The sequence below is a fragment of the Rhinolophus sinicus genome, linkage group LG02 (assembly GCF_036562045.2).
Source record: "Rhinolophus sinicus isolate RSC01 linkage group LG02, ASM3656204v1, whole genome shotgun sequence".
Taxonomy (NCBI): Eukaryota; Metazoa; Chordata; class Mammalia; order Chiroptera; family Rhinolophidae; genus Rhinolophus; species Rhinolophus sinicus.
In genome coordinates this window covers 97,222,847-97,247,314 of record NC_133752.1, presented here as the reverse complement: position 1 = coordinate 97,247,314, position 24,468 = coordinate 97,222,847, and the positions used below count along the sequence as shown (strand labels likewise).

Genomic DNA, 24,468 nt, shown 5'->3' with positions numbered 1-24,468 from the left:
CCTCAAAATACTTTAAATTATTTCTTAACCAGATGAGTTTGTTTTTTGCAGAGGAATCTTATATGAACCCAGTTTGGTGACCTTTCAATAAAAAAATTGCACTTCTAAATTATCAGAATTTTTTTGTTTTTCAGATGACCCTTTGGATATTTATTGTATAGTCTGAGAATTCAAGATTGTTATAGATCCCACAATTTCATTTCCAGAGAGGAAAAACCAAAGCAGAAGTCCTCATGAGTTTCCTGTTATTGATTTTACTGGCTTTCAAATACTAGGAAACACAGTAACACAACTCTGCACTTTGCTATAAGCATTTCAGGACATTGGTTTTTGTAAAATGGAATAAGATGTATTTTTTAGAATTGCCTTAAAATAAAATGAGAAAATTTTGCTGTATCTTTAAAAAATGAGCTATTGTTAGTTTATATGGGTTCACTCCCTATAAACTAAGTTCGAAAAATGAAATCCTTAGGTATGCATTTATATGAAATACCGCTGTATAAAAATACAATCAGTAAACTTTTTATATAGGTTAATTTTTCGACTGTTTTTTTCATATATAAATCTTTAGGCTATCTCCTGTTGGAAGGTTTCACTATTTCTGTAACATGTATAAGAGGACTGCGAGAAATTTCGAGGACTTAATATCAAAAGGCATTTAAAGTATACATTCAATATGCATCATTAATAGTAGGTTAGTTCATAGAAATTATGTTGAAATTATGAAAAAAATAGGGCCACCTAGGAATTGATTCACTGCATTGTCTGTCTCTACGTTTTCACTTTCCACACATTCCTGGTTTGAGTTCATAAAACTCCACTGTAAGGACTTGTACTTAGGTTATAAATTACCTTCTTCAGATACAGTATCTTGATAGTGCTACTCCTTATTGTACTTGATCTCCCTTCAGCTTCTGGCACAGCTGGAGCACTTGGCTTCCATTATGTCACATTCTCTTGATTTTCTTCCCATTCCTCTGACAGCAACTTTTTAGTCTCTATTGCAGATTCCTCTTCCTCAGTCTTTCCATTAAATGGTAGTATTCCTCAACAATCTCCTGAATGTAGCCATCTGCTATTTTTGTTCTACACATTGTACCTAGAAAATTTGATCTACTCCCGTTTCAGTTACTTACATGCTGGCGAGTACCAAATCTGTATCTTCATGGTAGATCACTCTCCTGAACTCAAAATCTGTATGCTCAATGACCTACTGGACATCAACAGGTCCCCAAATGAAATCATCCTTCTTTCCACTCCTCCCTCCTCTAACCCACTTTTCTCTGGTGTCACCTGTCTCAATGACTAGTACCACCTAATTGCTCAAAGCAGATATTTTTCCCTCATCCCCATTGCAGATATCGAATGAGTAAGGAAGAATTTAATTTCGACCTCTTAAATATCTTTCAAATCCTTCTATTTTTCCCTCCACCTTCACTGCCCCCACACGGTTCCTGACCATTAACCTGTTCCTAGAGTAGCTTCCTGACTATTCTCCTTATTGGTCTCACCCACCTTTAATCCACACTCTACATTGAAGCCACAAGGATCTTTCTAAATTGCACTTGTAATCATGTTGTGCTCCTGTTAACAGTCCTCCAGTGGTTCTCCATCCAAATCCTAGCTCCTTGGTACGGTAAAAGGCCCTTATAAATTGGTTGCTCCTTGCCTCAGCAGTTTCATTTCTCATCACATCTTCTTCCCATGGTCCCTGTGGATGATATGCAGCTTCCCCTATCTGAACCTTTGCACTTTCCTCACTGCGCCTCCACCCACATACAACACCTAACTGAGCTAATTCCTACCGATTCCTTCATGGCCCAGTTTAGATGATTGCTATAGGCCAGTGGTTCCCAAACCAGGAGCATCAAACTATCTGGTAAGTTATTAAAAATGTGAATTCTTGGGTCCCATCCAGACCTACTGAGTCAGAAACTCCGGGGAGTAGAGCTCTGAAAACTAGATTTTAACCAACCCTTTAGGTAAATTCGAATGAAGACTACAGTTTGAGAACTGCTACTCTACTGTTTTCCCCAACAGGCCTGAGACTGGTGCAGGTAGTCTTTCCAATGGGCTGACAGCTCTAGCCTGTCAGATACATTCTTGAGCTTTTATTATTTTGACTCCAAAATTTAAAATGTCTTATAATAGACACTTTTCCATTTTCAGAATATTTGCTTTTGTTTGTGATATTGAGGTATCTCTTTTGTTTACTAAAAGGAATATACATATACATCCTCCAGCCATCCAGTCTTCTGTTCTATGAATTTAATTGGAATAATCCTAAAGGTCTCCATTGGAGTCAAATTTCTATTAATTTTACCGCCTTCCTAGAAATTCCAGAGAATAAATGCTTGTGATGAAAGGTAGGAGGTAATTATTGCCTCTTACAAATGTAAAGCCACTCAGTTCTGCACAAGAGGCCTGAGAGTGAACCATGCACAAAAAAAGCTGGTGTCAGTTTGTTTTCAAAGGTCACACGCCCTCAGGTTCATTAAGCTTTTCATCGATTTCTCAAAATTTCATTTTCAGAAGTAAACTAAAGCTATTTCTTGACACATGACATAAACAAAATAAAAGACAAAAATCATATGATTATATCAATAGATGCAGAAAATGCATTTGACAAGCTATAACATTTATTTATGATTAAAACACTTAATCAAATTGTTATAGCAGCAAAATACCTTAATGTAATAAAGGCCATATATGACAAACCCTCAGCTAATATCATACTTAATGGTGAAAAACTGAAAGGTTTTCCTCTACGATCTGTAACAAGACAGGGATGTCCCTCTCACCACTGTTATTCAACACAGTATTGGGAATCCTAGCCAGAGCAATCAGGCAAGAGAAAGAAAGAAAGGGTATCCAAATTGGGATACCCTTTATACAGGGAATAAAAAACTCAAATTGTTGTTTTCTGCAGATGACATGATGCTTTGTATAGAAAATCCTTAAGATTCCACCAAAAAACTATTAGAGACAATAAGTAAATACAGTAAAGTTGCAGGATACAAAATCAGCATACCAAAATCCATTGCATTCCTATATACTAACAATGAAATTTCTGAAAAAGAAATAAAAAACCAATTACTTTTGCAGTTGCAACAAAAAGAATAAAATACCTAGGAATAAACTTAACAAAGGATGTGAGGGACTGAAAACTATAAGACATTATTAAAAGAAATTGAAGAAGACACAAAAAATGAAGATATTCCACGTTCATGGGGAAAAAAAAACAACATAGTTTAAATGGCCATAATACCCAAAGCAATATACAGATTTAAAAATCCCCCCCATCAGAATCCCAAAATTTTTTTTTTAAAAAAAAAATGTGGAATCAAAAAAATACCTGAAGCCAAAAAAACATCCTGAAAAAAAAAGAACAAGGCTGGAGGTATCACACTCCCTGAGTTAAATTTATGCTACAAAGTGACAATAATCAAAAGAGCATGTTATTGACAGAAAAACAGGCACACAGACCAATGGAACACAATTGGAACCCAGAAATAAACCCACACATATATGGACAGATAATTTTTGGCCAAGGGGCCAAAACATACAATGGAGAAAAGAAAGTCTCTTCAATAAGTGGTGCTGGAAAAATTGGAAAGTCACCTGCAAAAGAATGAAACTAGACTGCTATCTGTTACCATATACCAAAATTAACTCAAAATGGGTCAAAGACCTAAATATAAGACCCAAAACTATAAATTGCACAGAAAAATTCATTGGTACTAAATTTATGGACCTTGGGTTTAGAGAGGATTTTATGAATTTGACCTCAAGGGAGAGGAAAGTAAAAGCAAAATACATGAATGGGACTATATAAAATGACAAATCTTCTGCACAGCAAAAGAAACCATCAATAAAACAAAGAGGCAACCAACTGAATGGGAGAAGATAACATTTTTGATAAGGAGCTAATGTCCAAAATATATAAAGAACTCATACAGCTCAACAACAAAAAAAAGCACAAATAATCCAATTAAAAAATGGGCAGAACTGAATAGACACTGCTCCCAAGAAGACATACAAATGGCCAACAGATACATAAAAAAAAATGCTCAACTTCACTAGCTATTAGGGAAACACAAATCAAAAGCACAATGGCTCACACCAGCTTAGAATGGCCACTATCAACAAGACGAGTAATAACAAAGAGGAACAGGACTCCTCATACACTACTGGTGGGAATGTAAATTGATCCAGCCATTATGGAAAACAGTACAGCGGTTCCTCAAAAAATTAAGGACAGAATTACTATATGACATAGCAATCCCTCTTCTGGGTATGTACCCCAAAAATCTGAAAACATTTATCCATAAAGATATAGGTACCCCTATGTTCATTGCAGCATTATTCACAGTAGCCAAGACATGGAAACAACAAAATTGCCCTTCAGTAGATGGCTGGATAAAGAAGATGTGGTACATATATACAATGGAATATCACTTGGCCATAAGAAAAGCTGAAATACTGTCATTTGTAACAACATGGATGGATTTTCAGATTATCATGCTAAGTGAATTAAGTCAGACAGAAAAAACTGAGAACCATATGATTTCATTCATATGTAGCATATCAAACTGAAAGCAACAAAGGAAGAAGACAAACAAAAACTCATAGACACAGACAATAGTTTAGTGGTTACCAGAGGGTAAGGGGGTAAGGGGTAATAGATAAGGGTAAAGGGGGTCAAATATATAGTGATGGAAGGAGAACTAACTCTGGGTGGTGAACACACAATGCAATATATAGATGATATATTACACAGAAATATACACTTGAAACCCACATAATTTTACTAACCAATGTCACCCCAATAAATTTAATTAAAAATGTTGTCTTTTTGGATATTTCATATAAATAGAATCATAGAATATGTAGTCTTTTATGTCTAGCTTCTTTTACTGTGCTATTGGCCATTTGTATATATTATTTTATGAGTCTGTTCAATTCTTTTATATTTTTTATTCTATTATTTGTATTTTCATAATTTGTAGAAGAACTTTACATATTATGGATAAAGTCCTTTATCAGATATATACAGTAAATATTTTCTCCCTCTCTATGACTTGCCTTTTTCCCCCTTTTTTAAAATTGAGGTAAAATTGACAAATAACATTATATTAGTTTCAGGTATACAATATAATTATGTGATATTTGTATATATTGTGAAATGATGACCGCAATAAGTCTAGTTAACATTGTCACCATATCTATAATTACACAATTTTTTTTCTTGTGATGAGGACTTTTAAAATCTACTCTCTTAGTAACTTTCAAATATGGAATACAGTATTATTAACTATAGTCACCAGGCTGTAGATTACATCTCCATGACTTATTTTGTAACTGGAAGTTTGTACCTTTTGACTCTTTTTACCAATTTTGCCCAATTTCCACCCCCCACCTCTGGCAACTACTAATCTGTTCCTTGTATCTATGAGCTCAGTTTGTTTTTTTGTATTTTTTTTTTTAAATTCCACATAGATTGCCACGGGGATACAAAAGTCAGTTTGGGGAATATAATCAATAAGGTTGTAAAGATTTTGTAGGTTATCCGATGGACACTTGTTTTATTAGGGAGACCACTTCAGGGATGATGTAGATGCCTGATCACTGTGCTGTACACCTGAAGCTGAAGCTGAATAATAATGAATGCCAACTATAATTTATATATACATATATATATATATATATATATATATATATATATATATATGTATGTATATGTATGTATATATATGTATATATAGTAACAAGAAGTGGAGTACAGCATTAGGAATAGAGAGAGTGAAAATGTATCGACTGTATGCGATGTCAGAGGGATAGTAGATTGGGGCGGGGGTTATCACTTTGTGAAGGGCATAAATGATAAATGTCTATTACATTCTTTTGTACACATTAAACTAACAAAAAAACCACATATGTGATTATATGGTATTTGTCTTTCTCTGTCTGACTTATTTCACTTAGCATAGTGCCCTCAAGGTCCATCTGTATTGTCGCAAATGAAAAGATTTCCTTCTTTTTATAGCTGAATAATATTCCATTGTGTATTATCTATCTATCTATCTATCTATCTATCTATCTATCTATCTATCTATCTGTCATCTATCTATCTAGAGATATATCTATATACTCTAGATAGATACACACATACACACACATACACACACGTGCATATAGTATCATGCCATCTGCAAGTAGTGTCAGTTTTACTTCCTCCTTTCCAATTAGGATGCCATTCATTTATTTATTTTTTATTTCTCTCTCTCTGTCTCTCTCTCTCTCGCTTCTCTCCCTCTCTCCCTCTCTGTCTCTCTGTCTCTCTGTCTCTCTCTCTCCTCTTCCTAAGTGGCTACAACTTTTAATACTATGTTGAATAAAAATGATGAGAGTAGGTATCCTTGTCTTGTTCCTAGTCTTAGAGGAAAAATTTTCAGCTTTTCAACATTGAGGATCATGCTAGCTGTGGGCTTGTGACCATACATGGCCTTTATTATGTTGGGGTATATTACCTTTATACCCACTTTGTTGAGTTTTTATCATATATGAATGCTGAATTTTGTCAAATGCTTTTTCTGCATTTATTGAGACAATCATATAATTTTTAACCTTCATTTATCACTTTCCTGATAATATCATTTGATGTACAAAAGTTTTTCATTTGGTGAAATCCAATATATCTATTTATTTTTCTTTTGTTGCTTGTGCTTTTGGTATCTCTTCAAGGCTATAAATATTTATACCTATTTTTATAATTTTAGCTCTTTGATCCATTTGAAATGAACTTTTGTATATGGTATAAGGTAGAGGTCAATTGTTCTTTTGCCTGAGGATATCTGGCATTGATCTATACGTCTCTTCCTAGGCCAGTATCACAGTGTCTTGATTGCTGTAGCTTTGAAGTAAGTTTTAAAAATCAGGAAATATGACTGCTCCAAATTTGTTCTTTTTTTAAAAAACATTGTTTTGGCTATTAGGGGCGCTTTGCATTTCCATGTGAATTTTAGGACCAACTTGTCATATTCTGCAAAAAAGTCAACTGGGATTTTAATAGGGATTAGATTGAATCAATTTGAGGAGTATAGCAGTCTTAAGACACTAACTTTTGCAAACCATGGTCAAGGGATGTCTTTCCATTTGATTAGGTCTTCTTTAATTTCATTCAGTAGTCTGTAGAGTACCTGTCTAGCAGTTGTTTTTAAATGTATTCCTACATGTTTTATTTTTACACTACTATAAATGAAAATTTCCCTTAATTTCAATTTCAGATTGTTGCTAATGTGTAGAAATACAACTGATTTTTTTTGTATATTGATCTTGCTTACTGCAACATTACTAGCTTTTTTGTAGATTCCTTAGAATTTTCTCTACAAAAGATCATGTCATCTGCAATTAGGTTTACTTTTTTCTCCAATTTGGATGTATTTTATTTCTTTTAGGGGCTTACTTGCTCAGATGAGAACTTCCAAAACAATGTTAAATACAAGAAATAAAATCAACATTCTTTTCTTGTTTCTGAATATAGAAGGAAAGATTTTAGTCTTTCATCATTAAGCATGATGTCAGCTGTGGGTTTTTCATAGTTTTTAGCTAATTAGGAAGTTCCCTTCAATTCCTAGTTTGTTGAGTGTTTTTATCATGATGAATGTGTTGATTTTGTCAAATGATATTTCTTTGTTTGTTAGGATGATCATATGGTTTTGGTTCTTTGTTATATTAACATATTCTATTACATGGACTGATTTTTGTATGTTGAATTACTTACATTCCTGGGCTAAATCCTACCTGGTTGTGATGTATAATGCCTTTTTATAGGTTGCTGGGTTCTGTTTGCTAATATTTTGTTGAGGTTTTTGTGTCTATATTCATAAGAGATGTTAGTCTGTAGTTTTGTTTTCTTGTGATATATTTGTCTGAGTTTTGGTGTCAGGGTCATGTGGGCCTCAGAATGGATAGGAAAGTGTTGTCTTGTCTATTTTTCAGGATGGTTTGTGAAGAGCTGTTGTTAATTCTTTAAATCCTTGGTATAATTCATCAATGAAGCCATCTAATATTGGGCTCAGTGTGTGTGTGTGTGTGTGTGTGTGTGTGTGTGTGTGAAGGGCTTTGATTTTTAATTCAGTGTCTTCACTTGTTTCAAGTTTGTTTAGATTTTCCATTTTTTCTTGAATCAGTTTCTATAATTTGTGTCTACCTAGAAATTTCTAGAATACGTGTGCTTCTAGTATTGAATTCCTTGCTGGAGCAACTGCAGTCTTTTAGATTTGAGACATGTGAATTGTGAGTGCTGGGCTTTAGGGTAACCAGAAGACAGATAAGGAACACAGGTAATACTATATAACACCATCAGATTCTCAATTGCCCTTTTTAATGTAGTCTAAATTCACGAATTAAAAGGTAGAGGTTGCCAGATTAGATTAAACAAGCAAGGCTCAACTATATGTTTGTTTGTTTGTTTTTATAAGAAATACACTTTAAGCATAAGACAAAAATAGGTTAAATGTAAAATGATGAAAAAAAGATATCCCATGCTAACAGTAGTTAAAAGCAATCTAGACTGGCTATGTTAATATCAGACATAGTAGATTTCAGAGCAAAGAATATTACTAGGAATAATGAAGGTCATTTCATAATGATAAAGGAGTCGATCCGTGAAGATAATACAACAGCTCTAAATACTTATGCATCTAAGAACAGAATTTTAAAATACATGAAGCAAAAACTGAAAGAACAGTGAGGGAAATAGGCAAACAAGAAATTTCAAACTATTCTCTAAATTATTAACATGACAATTTGAGAGGAAATTAGTAAGGATATAAAAGACTTAAACATCACTGTTGAACAACCCCCAAACAACAGAAACGTGGCCGTGAAACATTTACCAAGATAAATCATATTCTGGGCCATAAAACAAGCCTAGTAAATTTAAGAGGATTCAAGCCATACAAAGTATGCACTCTGACCAAATGGAATTGAATTAGAAATCAAAACCATAAAGATTTGTGGGAAATCCCTCAACATTTGGAAACTAAATGGCACTTCTGAATAACCTGTGTGTCAAAGAATAAATCAAATTTGAAATTATTTGTACTGAATGAAAATGAGAACATAACTCAGGTATTATGGACTGGACCCGTGTGAATGCTGGGGGAGGGACAGCAGAATAACCAGAGGCCAGGTGAGCAGAGTCCATCAGAAGAAACAGAAGTGGTTCCATACAATAACACAAGCTGAGCCCTTGCCTTTGGGCCCCAAAACAGCAGGCAGGTGATGGCAGCTAACAGCTTGTAGAAGCAGACCATCTCACGTTGGCCTTTAAAAGCCTGTCTGCCCTTCTTTTTGCTGCGCGAAGGAATTGATCTTATTTCCTGCTTATTCTCTTACATCTCCTTCATCACGTGAGGGAAAGAAATATTGCTACTTCAGTTCATCCAAGATTTGTTAGTTGCTAACAAAGAATATTAGGAGAAAGTATTTATCAGCTATAGTCTCTGTCTCTAAAGTACTAATTATGAATTACCAGGTGGGTTTTAATTCATAATTTTAAAGTTGATTAACACACACTCAACTGCACACACACATATGCAAGCTGAAACCATACCAATCCAAGCAATAAAACAATCTCATGTTTCAAATTTGACATATAGACCCTAAACTGTATATTCTAATGCATGCCTCTTTCTAGAAATCTAGACATAAAATTCTGATGTTGCAATTAGAAATTAGAGCATATGTATATAACAAATGAAAAAAAAAAGTTTAACGTTGAAAAGTTTGAATGCAGATGTTATTAAAATAGTGTATTTCAAAGTAACATGTCATAAAACAAATCAAGTAGGACACCTAAAGTTAGACAAAATAAGTAAAGCTTTAAGTCTCTTTAGTTTTCTGAGTAAGATATTTACTCAGTTCCTATTTTATTGATATATAATAGTTAATATGTTATGAAAAGAACAATGAAAAAATAAATTTTGCTTTTATTTTTAATTAAAAAAAAGATACTCATTGATTATAAAGGTTCTTTATGAACACAGACCTCTAGTTAATAAAAGACATCTTTTATAAATGCATTTATATTTCCCAATTTTTGTACCTCATATGTGTAGACTAAAATAAACATATTAATTTATAAATGGAATTATTCAAGGCAGAAACCTTTAATTAGCTTCTGAAAGTGACATGAATCTACCAACATAATTAATTGTATTTAGGGTCACTCAGGGGGGTCCTTGGGAAACTAAACAGGGCAGTGTGAAAAGAGTCATTAGAAGGGGCAGGGTAGGGTGGAATGAGCAGAGGGAATTGTCTTCTCCTCTAGCTTTTCAGAAATTTTATAATAAGAGAGTAACTCATTGGAGCTTAGGAAATTTTGTTTTCATATTTTCTGGGGGAGCCAGTCATAATAAAAAGTTGTACGCAAAGTCCCATAGGACCCAGACTCGGGCAGCTTTGCAAAAGATGAAAAGCTTTCCAAGAAAAGGAAGATGAGTGCAGGCAGAAGTGAGAGGACATCTTTTGCTTATTTCTCGGATTTTCAATGGCCTCCTTTCTTCTAGGTTCTTTCAAGCAAATGAGTGATGGGAATGACAAAAATGTAAGGCCTGCAAAGCTAAGAAAAAGATCTGTAAATAACTTGACTTTTTATATAACTACTAGTTATATATCTAGTTATTCAGTTTCTGAAAATGAATTAGAATCAGAATAGCACACAAATAATTCTGTGCATTAGCATAAGCCTTTATGGTACATTCCACACCAGCGCTTCACGAACTCATGAAATTATGAAGCAAATTTACATTGTTAAAAGCATTACTTTTGATCTTTCTTGTTTCATAAAAAAAAATCAATAGCAAAAATATCTCTAGGGAAATTGTTTTAATCTCAAAAAGCCCAGGTTGGCACATGATGAGTTAAGAAACAGAAAAAGAGAAAGTCAACTTATTTACAGATCTTTTTCTTTTTTAATTTCTTAAAATGTCAGTATTAGAGATAGTACTGAAACATCAAACTGAAATCTCTATTCTGTAAGATTTCATCTTAAGCATGTCATTTTTCTGCAGGGCATCTAGTTATTTTCTAGTATATGCTAAGCATGGGTATATGAGGTAAGTCTCAGATATTTTCTAATTTACCTCTGAAGCTAAGTATCTTTCTTTGGTATTGGAATTTACTTAGTTTCCTATTGACAAAGATTCTCTCCTTGATTAAACTTTAGTCAGGCTCCTCTGAGCCCTCTCCTCAACTGGGCCCAACCTTTGTATTTCCCTGTCTTTGCATTGCCCAAGTTTAATAAGAAATTTGTGAAGTCAATTTAGCAAGAATCTCTCACCCTTGATATCTGAGATCACCCTGGCTTGCCTTCATCAAGAACCCTGTCAAGTTGGTTTAGCCCCAAACTTTATCTTACCCTTGATGTTTGCTCTTAGTAATTTTCCATCCACTGAACCCCTTGCCCCTGCTCCCTGACTGTACACCCCCACTTTTCCTTGTTGTATTCGGAGTTGAGCCCAGTCTCTTTCCTGTACTGGAAAACCACACTGTAGTTGTCCCACAGAATAGTCTGTCTTACTGTTCTTTAATAATTCTTTAAAAAACGTCAGAATGGATTAGGGATAAAAATGGCAGTGTGAGGTGAGCCTCTGTAAATCTCCCCTGGAATTTACAACTAATCGAACAACTATAACTCCACAAAGGATTCCCTGCACAGCAGACAGGCAAGACGAAGAGGCCCACTACTGAATTCACACAAAGGTGGGCGAATCACGCAAGCGCAGGAGGAGGGAAGGGAGAAGTGCAGGGATGGAGCCGCGGAGGCTCAGGACACAGACCTAGCTCAGTGCTCCAAGCTCACTGCATCCCGGAACTACCGCAGCTGCAGGAGAGGGAAGAACTCCAACTGCTAGGGCTCCGTTTATGGCCCACAGGGCTGAGGGGACAGCATATAACACGGCTGAACCCAATGCTCATGGCAGAGACCTCGGACAAAAGACTCAGGAAAGAAGGCTGAAAATGGTGGTTTAAGCCCTCACTGCAGAGCAGAGAATGGAAGCCTTAGGCACTGAGACTAGCTGCCCCCTCCCTACCCTCCCAGAGCTCACCCAGTCCCCACCTGCCCGGTGCTAGAAGCAGAACAGTAGCAGTGTCAGATCAAAATAACAGAATATTTGTTGTTCTGAGAACTGTGGACCGCAGACACAGATTTGCAGCACAACTAGTTCCAGCAAAGGGGAGGGAGCTGTGGAAGCAGGACCAGCTGTGGTGGTGGTCACCGCCATTGCTCTGGGCCACCTCTCACAACTCACCCCGCCCCTGGCTCCACCTATCTGGGCACATCCCTGCAGGAGTAAACAGAACTGCTGAAACATATGGGCTCTGAATCTGGTGCAAGAAGAGCTTTGGAGCTTCAAAAGCTCTCTGCATACCCACACGGACACTGCGCCCTGTGACCTAGGTGAACTATTAACAGACGAGAAGCCTGTCTCCCAGGGAATTCCCCCATTGTGTGAGAACCTGGATTAGTGCAGAGAAAACAGCACTACTGTGTGAGAGAGAATAAAAGGTTGCAGTCAGAGAGAAAAACATTCTACCAACAAGTACTGGAAAACAAAAGAAAGACCTCTTTCTATCAACCTGTTGCAGAAGCCACTTGTGTAGATGTCTAGGAAGAAAAATAATAAATGAATAATAGCCATGAATAACCAAGGCAACAAGACAGCACAGAAAGAAAGTGAAAAGTCTCCAGAAAAGGAACTTAAAGATATGGAAATATGTGACTTAAATGACAGAGAATTCAAGATTGCAGTTCTGAAAAAATTCAACGAGATGCAAGAAAACACAGAAAAGCAGTTTAATGAACTCACAAACACAATCAGAGAACAACATGAGCATTTTACAAAAGAGATTGAAATTTTAAAAAAGAATGAAATAGAATTTCTGGAGATTAAGAACTCAATAGAAGAAATTAAGAATGAAATAGCCAGCTTAGGTGGTAGAGTTGACCAGATGGAGGAAAGAATTAGTGACATCGAAGATAGAAACCTGGAAACAACACGGATGGAAGAAGAAAGAGACTTAAGTCTTAAAAGAAATACAAGAACTTTCTGACTCCATCAGAAAGCACAATATAAGAATAATGGGCATACCAGAAGGAGAAGAAAAAGAGAAGGGAACAGAGAATATATTCAAACAAATTGTCAACGAGAACTTCCCAAACTTGTGGGCAGAACTGGATCCTTGAATCCAAGAAGCAAATAGAACACCTAATTACCTCAATCCCAACAGGTCTTCTCCAAGGCACATTGTATTGAAGCTGTCTAAAATCAATGACAAAGAAAGAATCCTCAAGGCAGCCAGGGAAAAGAAGACGGTAACCTACAAAGGAAAGCCCATTAGATTATCATCAGATTTTTCAGCAGAAACTCTACAAGCCAGGAGGGAGTGGAACCAAATATTCAAACTATTGAAAGAGAGAAATTATGAGCCAAGAATAATATATCCAGCAAAGATATCCTTTAGATATGAAGGAAGAATAAAGACCTTTCCAGACATACAGAAGCTGAGGTAATTTTCTAATACACAACCTGTACTACAAGAAATACTAAAGGAGTCTATTCGACCACCATCAACAGGGACAATTTGTGACAACCAAAACATAAAAAAGGGGAGAGTAAAGGCCTGGACCGGAATATGGGAATGGAGAAAGTAAGCGTGCTGAAGAAAATGGAATACTCTAAATATCAAACTTTCTTTTACATAAACTTAAGGGTAACCACTCAAAAAAAAAAAAATCCAGAACTGAAACATATACTGTAATAAAAGAAGGAACAGAGGGAATCATCATAGAATACCACCACACAGAAATAATAGACAACAACAAAAAGGCAAAGAAACAATGGAGACACAGCCTTACCAGAAAACTAAAGATAGAATGACAGGAAATCCTCACATATCAATAATCACCCTAAATGTAAATGGACTGAACTCACCAATAAAAAGGCACAGAGTAGCAGATTGGATCAAAAAACTAAACCCAACCATATGCTGTCTCCAAGAGACACATCTCAGCTACAAGGACAAGCATAGACTCAAAGTGAAAGGGTGGAAATTGACACTCCAAGCAAATGGTACCCAGAGAAAATCAGGTGTAGCCATAATGATATCAGATGAAACAGACTTCAGGGTGAAAAAGATAACAAGAGACAAAGATGGACATTTCATAATGGTAAAGGGGACTATACAATAAGAAGACATAACAGTCATCAATATTTATGCCCCCAATCAGGGAGCACCGAAATATACCAAGCAACTACTAACAGAACTAAAGGGAGAAATTGACCAAAACACAATTATACTAGGGGACTTAAATACATCATTGACAGCTATGGATAGATCATCCAAACAGAAAATAAATAATGAAATAGCAGCCCTAAATGACACATTAGATGAAATGGACATAATTGACATATATAGAGCACTTCATCCTAAAACATCAGACTATACATTGTTTTCTAGTTTACATGGAACATTCTCAAGGATAGACCTTATATTGGGACATAAAATCAGCCTCAGCAAATTTAAGAAGATTGAAATCATACCAAGCATATTCTCTGATCACAAGACTGAAATTGGATACCAACTGCAAAAAGAAAGCAGGAAAAAAACACAAATACATGGAGATTAAACAACATACTTTTAAAGAACGACTGGGTCAAAAAAGAAATTAGAGGAGAGATCAAAAGATACATAGAAACAAATGACAATGAAAACATCCTACCAAAATTTTTGGGATGCAGCGAAAGCAGTTTTAAGAGGGAGATTGATATCATTACAGGCCTATCTCAAGAAACAAGAAACATCCCAAATAAAAAACCTCATGTTACACCTTAAAGAACTAGAAAAAGAAGAACAAATGAAACCCAAGGTCAGCAGAAGAAAGGAAATAACAAAAATCAGAGCAGAACTAAATGTAATAGAGAACAAAAAGACAAAGAAAAAATTAATGTAACAAAGAGCTGGTTCTTTGAAAAGATTAACAAAATTGACAAACCCTTGGCTAGACTCACTAAGATAAAAAGAGAGAAGACACTAATTAACAAAATCAGAAATGAAAAAGGGGAAGTTATCACGGACACCACAGAAATACAAAGGATCATCCAAGAATACTATGAAGGACTATATGCCACCAAATTCAATAACCTAGAAGAAATGGACAAGTTCTTAGAAACATATAGCCTTCCAAGGCTGAACCATGAAGAACTGGAAAATCTAAACAGACCGATCACCAGTAACGAAATTGAATCAGTCATCCAAAACCTTCCCAAAAGCAAAAGTCCGGGACCAGATGGCTTCACTAGTGAATTCTACCAAACCTTCAAAGAGGATCTAATACCAATCCTGCTCAAACTCTTCCAAAAAATTGAAGAAGAGACAGTACTCCCTAACTCATTTTATGAGGCCACCATTACCCTGATACCAAAACCTGGTAAGGACAGCACAAAAAAAGAAAACTACAGACCAATATCTCTGATGAATACCGATGCAAAAGTCCTAAATAAAATTCTAGCAAATCGAATACAACAATGCATTAAAAAGATTATTCATCACGACCAAGTGGGGTTCATCCCCGGGGCACAAGGATGGTTCAACACACGCAAATACATCAATGTGATACATCACATAAACAAAATAAAGGACAAAAATCATATGATTATATCAATTGATACAGAAAAAGCATTTGACAAGCTACAACATCCATTTATGATTAAAACACTTAACAAAATAGGTATAGAAGGAAAATACCTTAACATAATAAAGGCCATATATGACAAGCCCTCTGCGAATCTCATAATTAATGGTGAAAAACTGAAGCCCTTTGCTCTACATTCAGGAACACGACAGGGCTATCCCCTATCATCTCTGCTTTTCAACATAGTTTTGGAAGTCCTTGCCAGAGCAATCAGGCAAGAGAAAGAAATAAAAAGCATCCAAATTGGGAATGAAGAAGTTAAATTATCACTCTTTGCAGATGACATGATGCTATATATAGAAAACCCTAAAGACTCCACCAAAAAGCTATTAGAAACAATCAACGAATACAGTAAAGTTGCTGGCTACAAAATCAATGCACAAAAGTCCATTGCCTTCCTACATACTAACAATGAAATCTCAGAAAAAGAAATACAAAAAGCAATTCCTTTTGCAATTGCAGCAAAAAGAATAAAATACCTGGAAATAAAGTTAACCAAGGATGTGAAAGACCTATATGCTGAAAACTATAAGACATTTTTGAAAGAAATTGAAGAAGACACAAAGAAATGGAAAAACATTCCGTGCTCATGAATTGGAAGAATCAACATAGTTAAAATGGCCATATTATCCAAAGCAATATACAGATTTAATGCAATTCCCATCAAAATCCCAATGGCATTTTTTAAAGAAATAGAACAAAAAATCATCAGATTTGTTTGGAACCACAAAAGACCCTGAATAGCCAAAGCAATCTTAAGAAAAAATAATATTACTGGAGGTATCACACTCCCTGACTTTAGCTTGTACTACAGGGCTACAATAATCAAAACAGCATGGTATTGGCAGAAAAACAGACACATCGACCAATGGAATAGAACTGAGAACCCAGAAATAAAACCACATAAATATGGACAGATAATTTTTGACAAAGAAGCTAGAAACATACAATGGAGGAAAGACAGCCTCTTCAATAAATGGTGCTGGGAGAATTGGATAGCCACGTGCAAAAGAATGAAACTGGACTGCTATCTGTCACCATGTACCAAAATTAATTCAAAATGGATCAAAGACTTAAGCATAAGACCTGACACAATAAACTGCATAGAAGAAAACATAGGTACTAAACTTATGGACCTTGGGTTCAAAGAGCATTTTATGAATTTGACTCCAAAGGCAATGGAAGTAAAAGCTAAAATAAACAAATGGGACTATATGAAACTTAAAAGCTTCTGCACAGCAAAAGAAACCATCAACAAAATAAAGAGGCAACCAACTGAATGGGAGACTTTTGCAAACAGTGCCTCCGATAAGGGGCTAATATCCAAAATATACAAGGAACTCATGAAACGCAACAACAAAAAAACAAACAATCCAATTGAAGAATGGTCAGAGGACCTGAAGAGACATTTCTCCAAAGAGGACATACAAATGGCAAATAGACATATGAAAAAATGTTCAACATCACTAATCATCAGAGAAATGCAAATAAAAACCACAGTGAGGTGTCACCTCACCCCAGTCAGAATGGCTATCATCAACAAGACAAATAGTAACAAGTGTTGGAGATGCTTGGAGAAAAAGGAACCCTCATACACTGTTGGTGGGAATGCAGACTGGTGCAGCTGCTATGGAAGGCGGTGTGGAGATTACTCAAAAATTTATGAATAGAATTACCATATGACCCAGCAATCCCTCTCCTGGGTATCTACCCAAAAAATCTGAAAACATTTATACATAAAGACACGTGTGTTCCAATGTTCATTGTAGCTTTGTTCACGGTGGCCAAGATATGGAAACAACCAAAATGTCCCTCAATAGATGAATGAATAAAGTTGTGGTATATATATACAATGGAATACTATTCAGCGGTAAGAAAAGATCATATAGGAATATTTGTGACAACATGGATGGATCTTGAGAGTATAATGCTTAGCGAAATAAGTCAGACAGAAAAAGCAGAGAACCATATGATTTCACTGATATGTGGTATATAAACCAAAAACAACAAAAGAACAAGACAAACAAATGAGAAACAAAAACTCATAGACACAGACAACAGTTTATTGGTTACCAGAGGGTAAAGGGAGTGGGGGGTGGGAGATGAGGGTAAGGGGGATCAAATATATGGTGATAGAAGGAGAACTGACTCTGGGTAGTGAACACACAATGGGATTTATAGATGATATAATACAGAATTGTACACCTGAAATCTATGTAATTTTACTAATTGTCACCCCAATAAATTAAAAAAAAAGAATGTCGGAATGATTATTGTTTAATACTGTCTAAATAGTACACTCACTAGCAAGGAAACAGACCTTTCTCAGAAGCTTATGAATAAATCCCTTCCCTCTGGGACAATGCGGTTCTTAAGAAATGTCACTATGAGTAATTCTCCACTTGAAGGTACTCTACATCCAGAGTAGGCAGCCAGTAAAGATGAGAAATCATGGTGAGCTCAGCAGAAAGGAGGGCCTGAAGTCTATATCATTACCAGGATTTTGCCATTTCCCAGTCAAAATGTAATGTCTACAGCTACATGTTCAAAGGACGCTTTACCGATACATTATTTTGACTGAGGTAGGAACTGTAGAAAGACGTTTTGAAATTGTTTCACGTTAAAACCATTTGGGTCATAATTTTGGACCTTAAACATTCATCTGCGTGGTGGGGTGAATGCAAGAAGACTTTTAGAAGAATCTTGTGTATGCCGTGGACATTGGCTCAGCCTCCTAAGAACAAAGGTTATTATCATATACGGGCTTTCATAAACGAGGGCTAATCAACACCTTGTTCAATGGTCTGTTAAGGCAGATGGGTCTGCACTCAATAGACAAAGTCTAATAACTGCACTTCTGGCATTTGCCTAAGGCTCCATCTCAAATTTCCTGCCACCCAGTAGTTATCACAAGTTAAGGTACAGGAGACAATCTTCGTTTCTTTATGAGCTCTTAGCTTTTCTATAAAGTCGCACACTTGCCTTCTTTATTTTGCTCTTTTAAAAATTTAGAATATCTTACTGTGTTTTATGTATCCTTATAAGAATACATAAAATAAATAAATATAAATATCTTCCACTTTTCAAAATGTACTAGGAAACATATATATATATATATATATATATATATATATATATATATATATATATGTAAATATTTGGTGCTAATGAACATGGCAGAGAAAACTGCTATGTACTATGCTGTATCCAGAGCAAGGAGTACTGAATAATTCATGAAATGAAAATCCCTCATCTAGAGCCAGAAGAAGGCTTTTTCACAGCTTGCTTAAATATTCATTTTAAATACAGTACAAAAAAGTCTTGTTTTTTTCTTGATTTGCCTTAGAAAAAGAAAAAGGCAATTTGTTTTCAGTAACCATATTACAGGGAATAGAAAAATATTCTTTTAACATTGTTTCTTAATCTCTCTCCATCCCCTTTCACTTAAAACATTTCCTCATTTTGCCTCCTGAAAATATACTTGGCTTTTCTGAGCCTAGAGATATTGCCTTCCCAAGTTTCTTAAAACCAACCAACCAACCAACCAACCAACCAACCAACCAACCAACCAACCTAGCTTAGCAGATATTCTGTCACTTCACACAACCAGGCAGGTGCTAGATGTCCTGTATCATTCATAAGTCCAACATATCTGTGGTTACTGAATAAAGTTCCTTTTTATAAATGAACTTCCTTCATTTTTGCCTACTTCACTTCTATTTTTCCTTAGGATCCACAATTGAGTTGCTAAAACCTGTACCATTCTTCCTTATTTCTTTTTCCAAAGAGGCATAAACAATTTTAGGTTCAAGTAAATTGCTTTGCAAAAATGGCCTGCCAATGAGGTGGGGTGGTGGGACTGGTCTACCTTGAGCAAAGATAAGAAAGGGGCCCATTTGTCTGTAGAGAATTTAAGGCAATAATAAAGACAGTTAAAAGTTGGTCTGCTTTTTATCACCGTGATGTGATGGTGATCCTAAATATCAATGATAAAATAATCCTCCCTGAAGAGAAGGATCACTCTTATCCCCTCCCCCAAGGGTTACATGCCTGTATTACACTGTTAATAAACGAAGGACTCTTATTAAACTTTCCTTTGGATTGGTATGGTAGTCTTTCCCTGTATGATTCTCAAATGTGGGGAGAGACGACTAAAGAAAAAAGTGGGAGATTTCGTAAAAGTGAATGAAATGTTCACGTTCGCATCCCAGGCTAATATTATTTCTGTGACAGAGCGAGGTCCTGTTCATTTCTCATATTTGCCTCAAGCTTTTATTGCTTCTGGAAGTCTGTAAATATTATAATCAAGCAGTGGGAGATCAAGAGATGAAGAAAGAAATGTGCAAAAGTTTTACTAAGCCTTGAGGAAAATGGCTGAAATAAAACAAAAACTCAAGTCCATCTTGCCTATCTGCTCGAGGGACAGCAACAGTCATTTTATATATCAGTATTGATAATCTCCTTAGGATTTTTTTGCCTAGAGAGGTAGGATCTACTTTTAAAAAAAATCTTGAAATAAAAAATGAAGTTCCTATGAAAATGAGACTATGACATTCAAGGGACATTACTGCTTAGCCCAGGCAACCTTGATCCCTCAGTCTTCCTTGGGTCATGTCCTCTAAAGCTGGGTTCTTTAGCTTTCCCCATATCCTTTCAATAAATTTCCTTTTTGCTTACTTTAGCCATAGTTAGTGTCTGTGGTTTGCAACCAAAACCTCCTACTTGATGTATTTACATATATTGCAATCATGTTTAATCTTTACAACAACTTAACAGGTGAGGTGAAAAAACAATTCTCAGATTAAAGTAACTTATTCTTGGTTGTGTGAATAGTTAATGATGGCAGAATTGAAATACAATTTGGATTTGTTAGATTTATGTCTTTCTATCATGTTACTACAAAATCTTAGAAGTCCTTCCTCAGGGCCATATGTTGTTTGACTCTAAGAGATACCAACCAGAGATCCTCCTTGCAGTTCCATTCACTATTCCTATCCACTTAACAAATATTTGAATACAGCTGACTCTTGAATAACATGGATTTGTACCATGTGGGTCCACTTATACATGGATGTTTCTTCAATAAGTACTATAAATATACTTCCCCTTCCTTTTGATTTCCTTAGCAACAATTTATTTTCTTTAGCTACTTACTGTAACAATACAGTGTACAATACATATAACATATAAAATATATGTTAATTGACGGTTTATGTTATTGGTAAGACTTCTGGTCAATAGTAGACTATTAGTAGTTAAGGTTTGGGGGAGTCCAAAGTTATACATGGATTTTTGACTCTGTGAGGATGGGAGTTGGCACTCCATCCTGCACGCTGTTCAAGGGTCAACCGTATATAATATGGGTGAGCTGCCAAATTAAGAAGGGAAGACAAAACTGGTTCAGCCAGTCACTTCCATCAGGCTGCTCACATTCCTCTGAAGTGCTGACTGTTCAGTTTATAGACTTAGACAGTACTGGAATCAGTTACATTTAAGCAATATGGAAAAAAACAATATAATATAAAGCCATATGGTAAAGACAGGCTAAGAATAATTCAGCTCATTAAATTAGAAGCAGTTCCTACTCAATTTAAGACTTCAGTGGGATAATTCTTCACTGCAATGACTTCTAGAGATGCACAGTAACAGAGAAAACAGTTTTGATTCCAGTCTTTAAAATAAACAAAAGAATGATGAAATAATCTGCTTTACAAATTCCAGTCCTTTGCATACCATCCTCAAGATTTCTACCTATATCTGCACACCAGCTAATAGGTTCTTTAAATCAATTTTTATCTATTGCTTTAAAATATTTTTTTTTAAAAAAAACTTTATGATGAGGCAGTAAAAGAGTTAACAAAATGTGAGCCCGAGGGGAATTAGCAGAAGGTGAGTTGATCAGTACTTTGCACGGTCCACATCCACTCTTGGGGACTCCCCAGGCCTGCGACTATTCCCCTGGGACTGCCCAGGTTCAGCCCCTAAAGATAAATTTTTCTGTCAAAATACCCCTAGAAAAAGGAGATAAGACCATGACCAGAATTATCTGGTTTTTGGCACCTGCGCAGACTGCTGAAGTCTATCCTTAGCTGAACTCTGGCCTCATTATAATACAAATAGAATAAAATTAACATTAAGTCTTGCCCCCCCCCCCCCGCACCCCACCCCTGGGTTTTCTGTATGCATTCTGGGTATGAGCATGTGCAGAAAGAAACCAGTTATATAACCTGCCCATGTCAATCAAATGACCTCAGTCTATACATCACATCCTCTGCTGTAAGAAAATTACCTATGCTTTTCTACATAAGAAAAACTAACCTGAAGATCAGCAGTTGTTTGCTCTATCTAGACTCTGCCCGAGCAGCTTCTCTGCTGGCATTTTTCCTCTTGAGTAAACTTTCTAACTTCTATTCCTTTGTGCCTTGTGAATTCCTCTGTGCCTTGTGAGAGGCCAGGACACTTTATATTGCTCAGCCAGGACACTTTATATTGCTACTTTCAATAAAAAACAAATTGATAATCTGTAAATAGAAAGTAACTATGAAATAAATACAGTGAAACAAAGTTAATACATTTTATCTATATAGCACTGCAGTGGAAAGCTGTGAGCCTGAAGCTTGATCTGCTTCTTGTTGCAAAGGAAGATCAGGTGTTAAAGACCTACTAGTTCCACACTAACTTTTCTCCTGGAAATTATCAGAAGGATGGAAAGGGAACCTGAATGGAAGTAGTTTTCTCATTACCTGATTCAGTGCTATTTAATACTGTGCTTGCATCCCACAAAACAACCTCTTATAAACCGTAGTGTTATGTGTTCCAGAAACTTGAGGACACTCCGAGAGTCAGGGGAATATGAATGTATAATGTGTGAAAAGAACTGATGGAATCAGCGTCTAAGTCTGCATCTGACATTTTCATTCATTCACTCAGCAACTAATATGTCTTAAACACCTCCTATGTGTCAGTCATTGTGCTAAGAGCTGGGGATCCAATAGTAAGACTCTCACTTCCAGGAGAAGGTAAGTTAGGTAAAAATGAAGAAGACAATTAAGTAAGCAAATCCAACAGATGCTAAGTGCTAGACTCACAGGGAGAGAGGTCATTTTCAGGTCTCAAGAGGCCACCCAATCTTTCAGGATTTCTAGAAGGCTTATTGTCCATTATAAGCTGTCAAGGATTTCTCATTCCCTTTGGTGAGCACCAGTTGAAAAATAGCTATTATATAAGGAATGGAAACCAGAAGGTACTTGAATAGAAAGACACAAGAGCAAAATGTGCTGTGATATGGAAAGAATAATGTAAGCATCAAAAACATTAGAGATTGGTCTAATCCTTTCCTGTTATAGGAAGTAGAAGCCTATGATTTCTTAGAGTTAGAGGCTAAACAGATTTAAACTGGACCTCCTAAAATTCTTTGTACTATATGACACATATAAGAAAGAAATTTTGAGAATTAAGGATATTTACATTCGTTCCAGAAAGATAATGTGGAGCATTCCCAGTAAATAAGTATCACCTAATCAAAAAAAAAAAAAAAAAAAAAAAGAAGGAAATAAAATGCAGATTCATGATCACATTTTAAGAAAGGTTGAAAGAGGAGACATTTAAAGAAAAATATAACATATCATGGCAATTAAGATAAACTGTTGGATAAGCCACATTAAAATACTTTTATTGAGAAACACTTATGGTCAGATTAGTATGAAAATATGAATGGTCTGCCATGGTTATCAAAACAATTTCAAAGCTGATCAGTATAAAGGGTTACCTCTACAGAGCTACAGTTTTATCCTGCAGGAGAAACTTGCATTTTCTCTTCTACACTCTTTGGCACCATCACATTGAGAAAACATGGAAAGAGGAAGCAAGGGAAAGACCTGGAATCGTTTCCAGCCATTCCTAGCCTTTGTGGCTAGGTACCTCACTTTATTGCCCTTTCTTCCTAATTTGATCATAGACATTTAAAAAATTAGGTGGTTTTGAGACTAACTATAAGGGAATTGACAGTATTCTCCAATTTGCAAGGTTGATAATCACTAAAGAAGGAAAGCCAAAAAACCCTCTTTAAAAAAATAAATCACCCATAGAATATCAGCAGGATTACCTGGGGGCATGGAACTTGGAAATGGAGGACAGTAGTTTGAGTCAAGTATGTATCTTACTAAATCCTATTATATCGGATTCTTTGGTGGCTCTCGACCTGGATTATTATTTCAGCTGTATTGTCTTTGTATTTATTCCTACTCTTAGCTAGTAAACACTGTTGTGCATTTGTACTGAACTTATGGTTTATTCAGAATTAACCTTTCCATAACGAATGGCACATTTTATTAAAGAGTGTTGTTCAATTTCAGTTGTATTAGAGACTTTCCTAAAGAATCCTAAAGATACTGCCTTGAAAATGAAAAATGTATATCGTCTTGCTACCTAAATTCTTGAGATTAAACCATTTAAGTGGCTGATCCAGCTTGCAATTACCTGCTAAGCCAAACACTTTGATCCTCCCACGAGAACAAAAACTAATAAAATGTAATATACCTGTGAAGCTTGAGAGTGACAGTTCCATAAGCAGTAGCAAAACCGAGAAGACGGACCCATCTTAGGAGAATACAGCGAAATGTGCTTGGCTCAAAATACAAAATAACAACCTGTGGGATGAGGAGAGAAAGAGAGAGACCTTCAGGATCATCTGATGACTCATAAAT

General features: G+C 35.8%; 1 protein-coding gene across 1 annotated transcript in view; it reads right to left on the bottom strand.

Annotated features, from left to right (window-relative positions):
• Positions 1-24,468, bottom strand: part of GPR158 (G protein-coupled receptor 158) — a 391,014-nt gene that overhangs the window by 34,794 nt on the left and 331,752 nt on the right. The window contains exon 6 of the mRNA XM_074324946.1: positions 24,302-24,411. Coding sequence (XP_074181047.1) covers positions 24,302-24,411 — 110 coding nt within the window. The remainder of the gene's footprint in view (positions 1-24,301; positions 24,412-24,468) is intronic.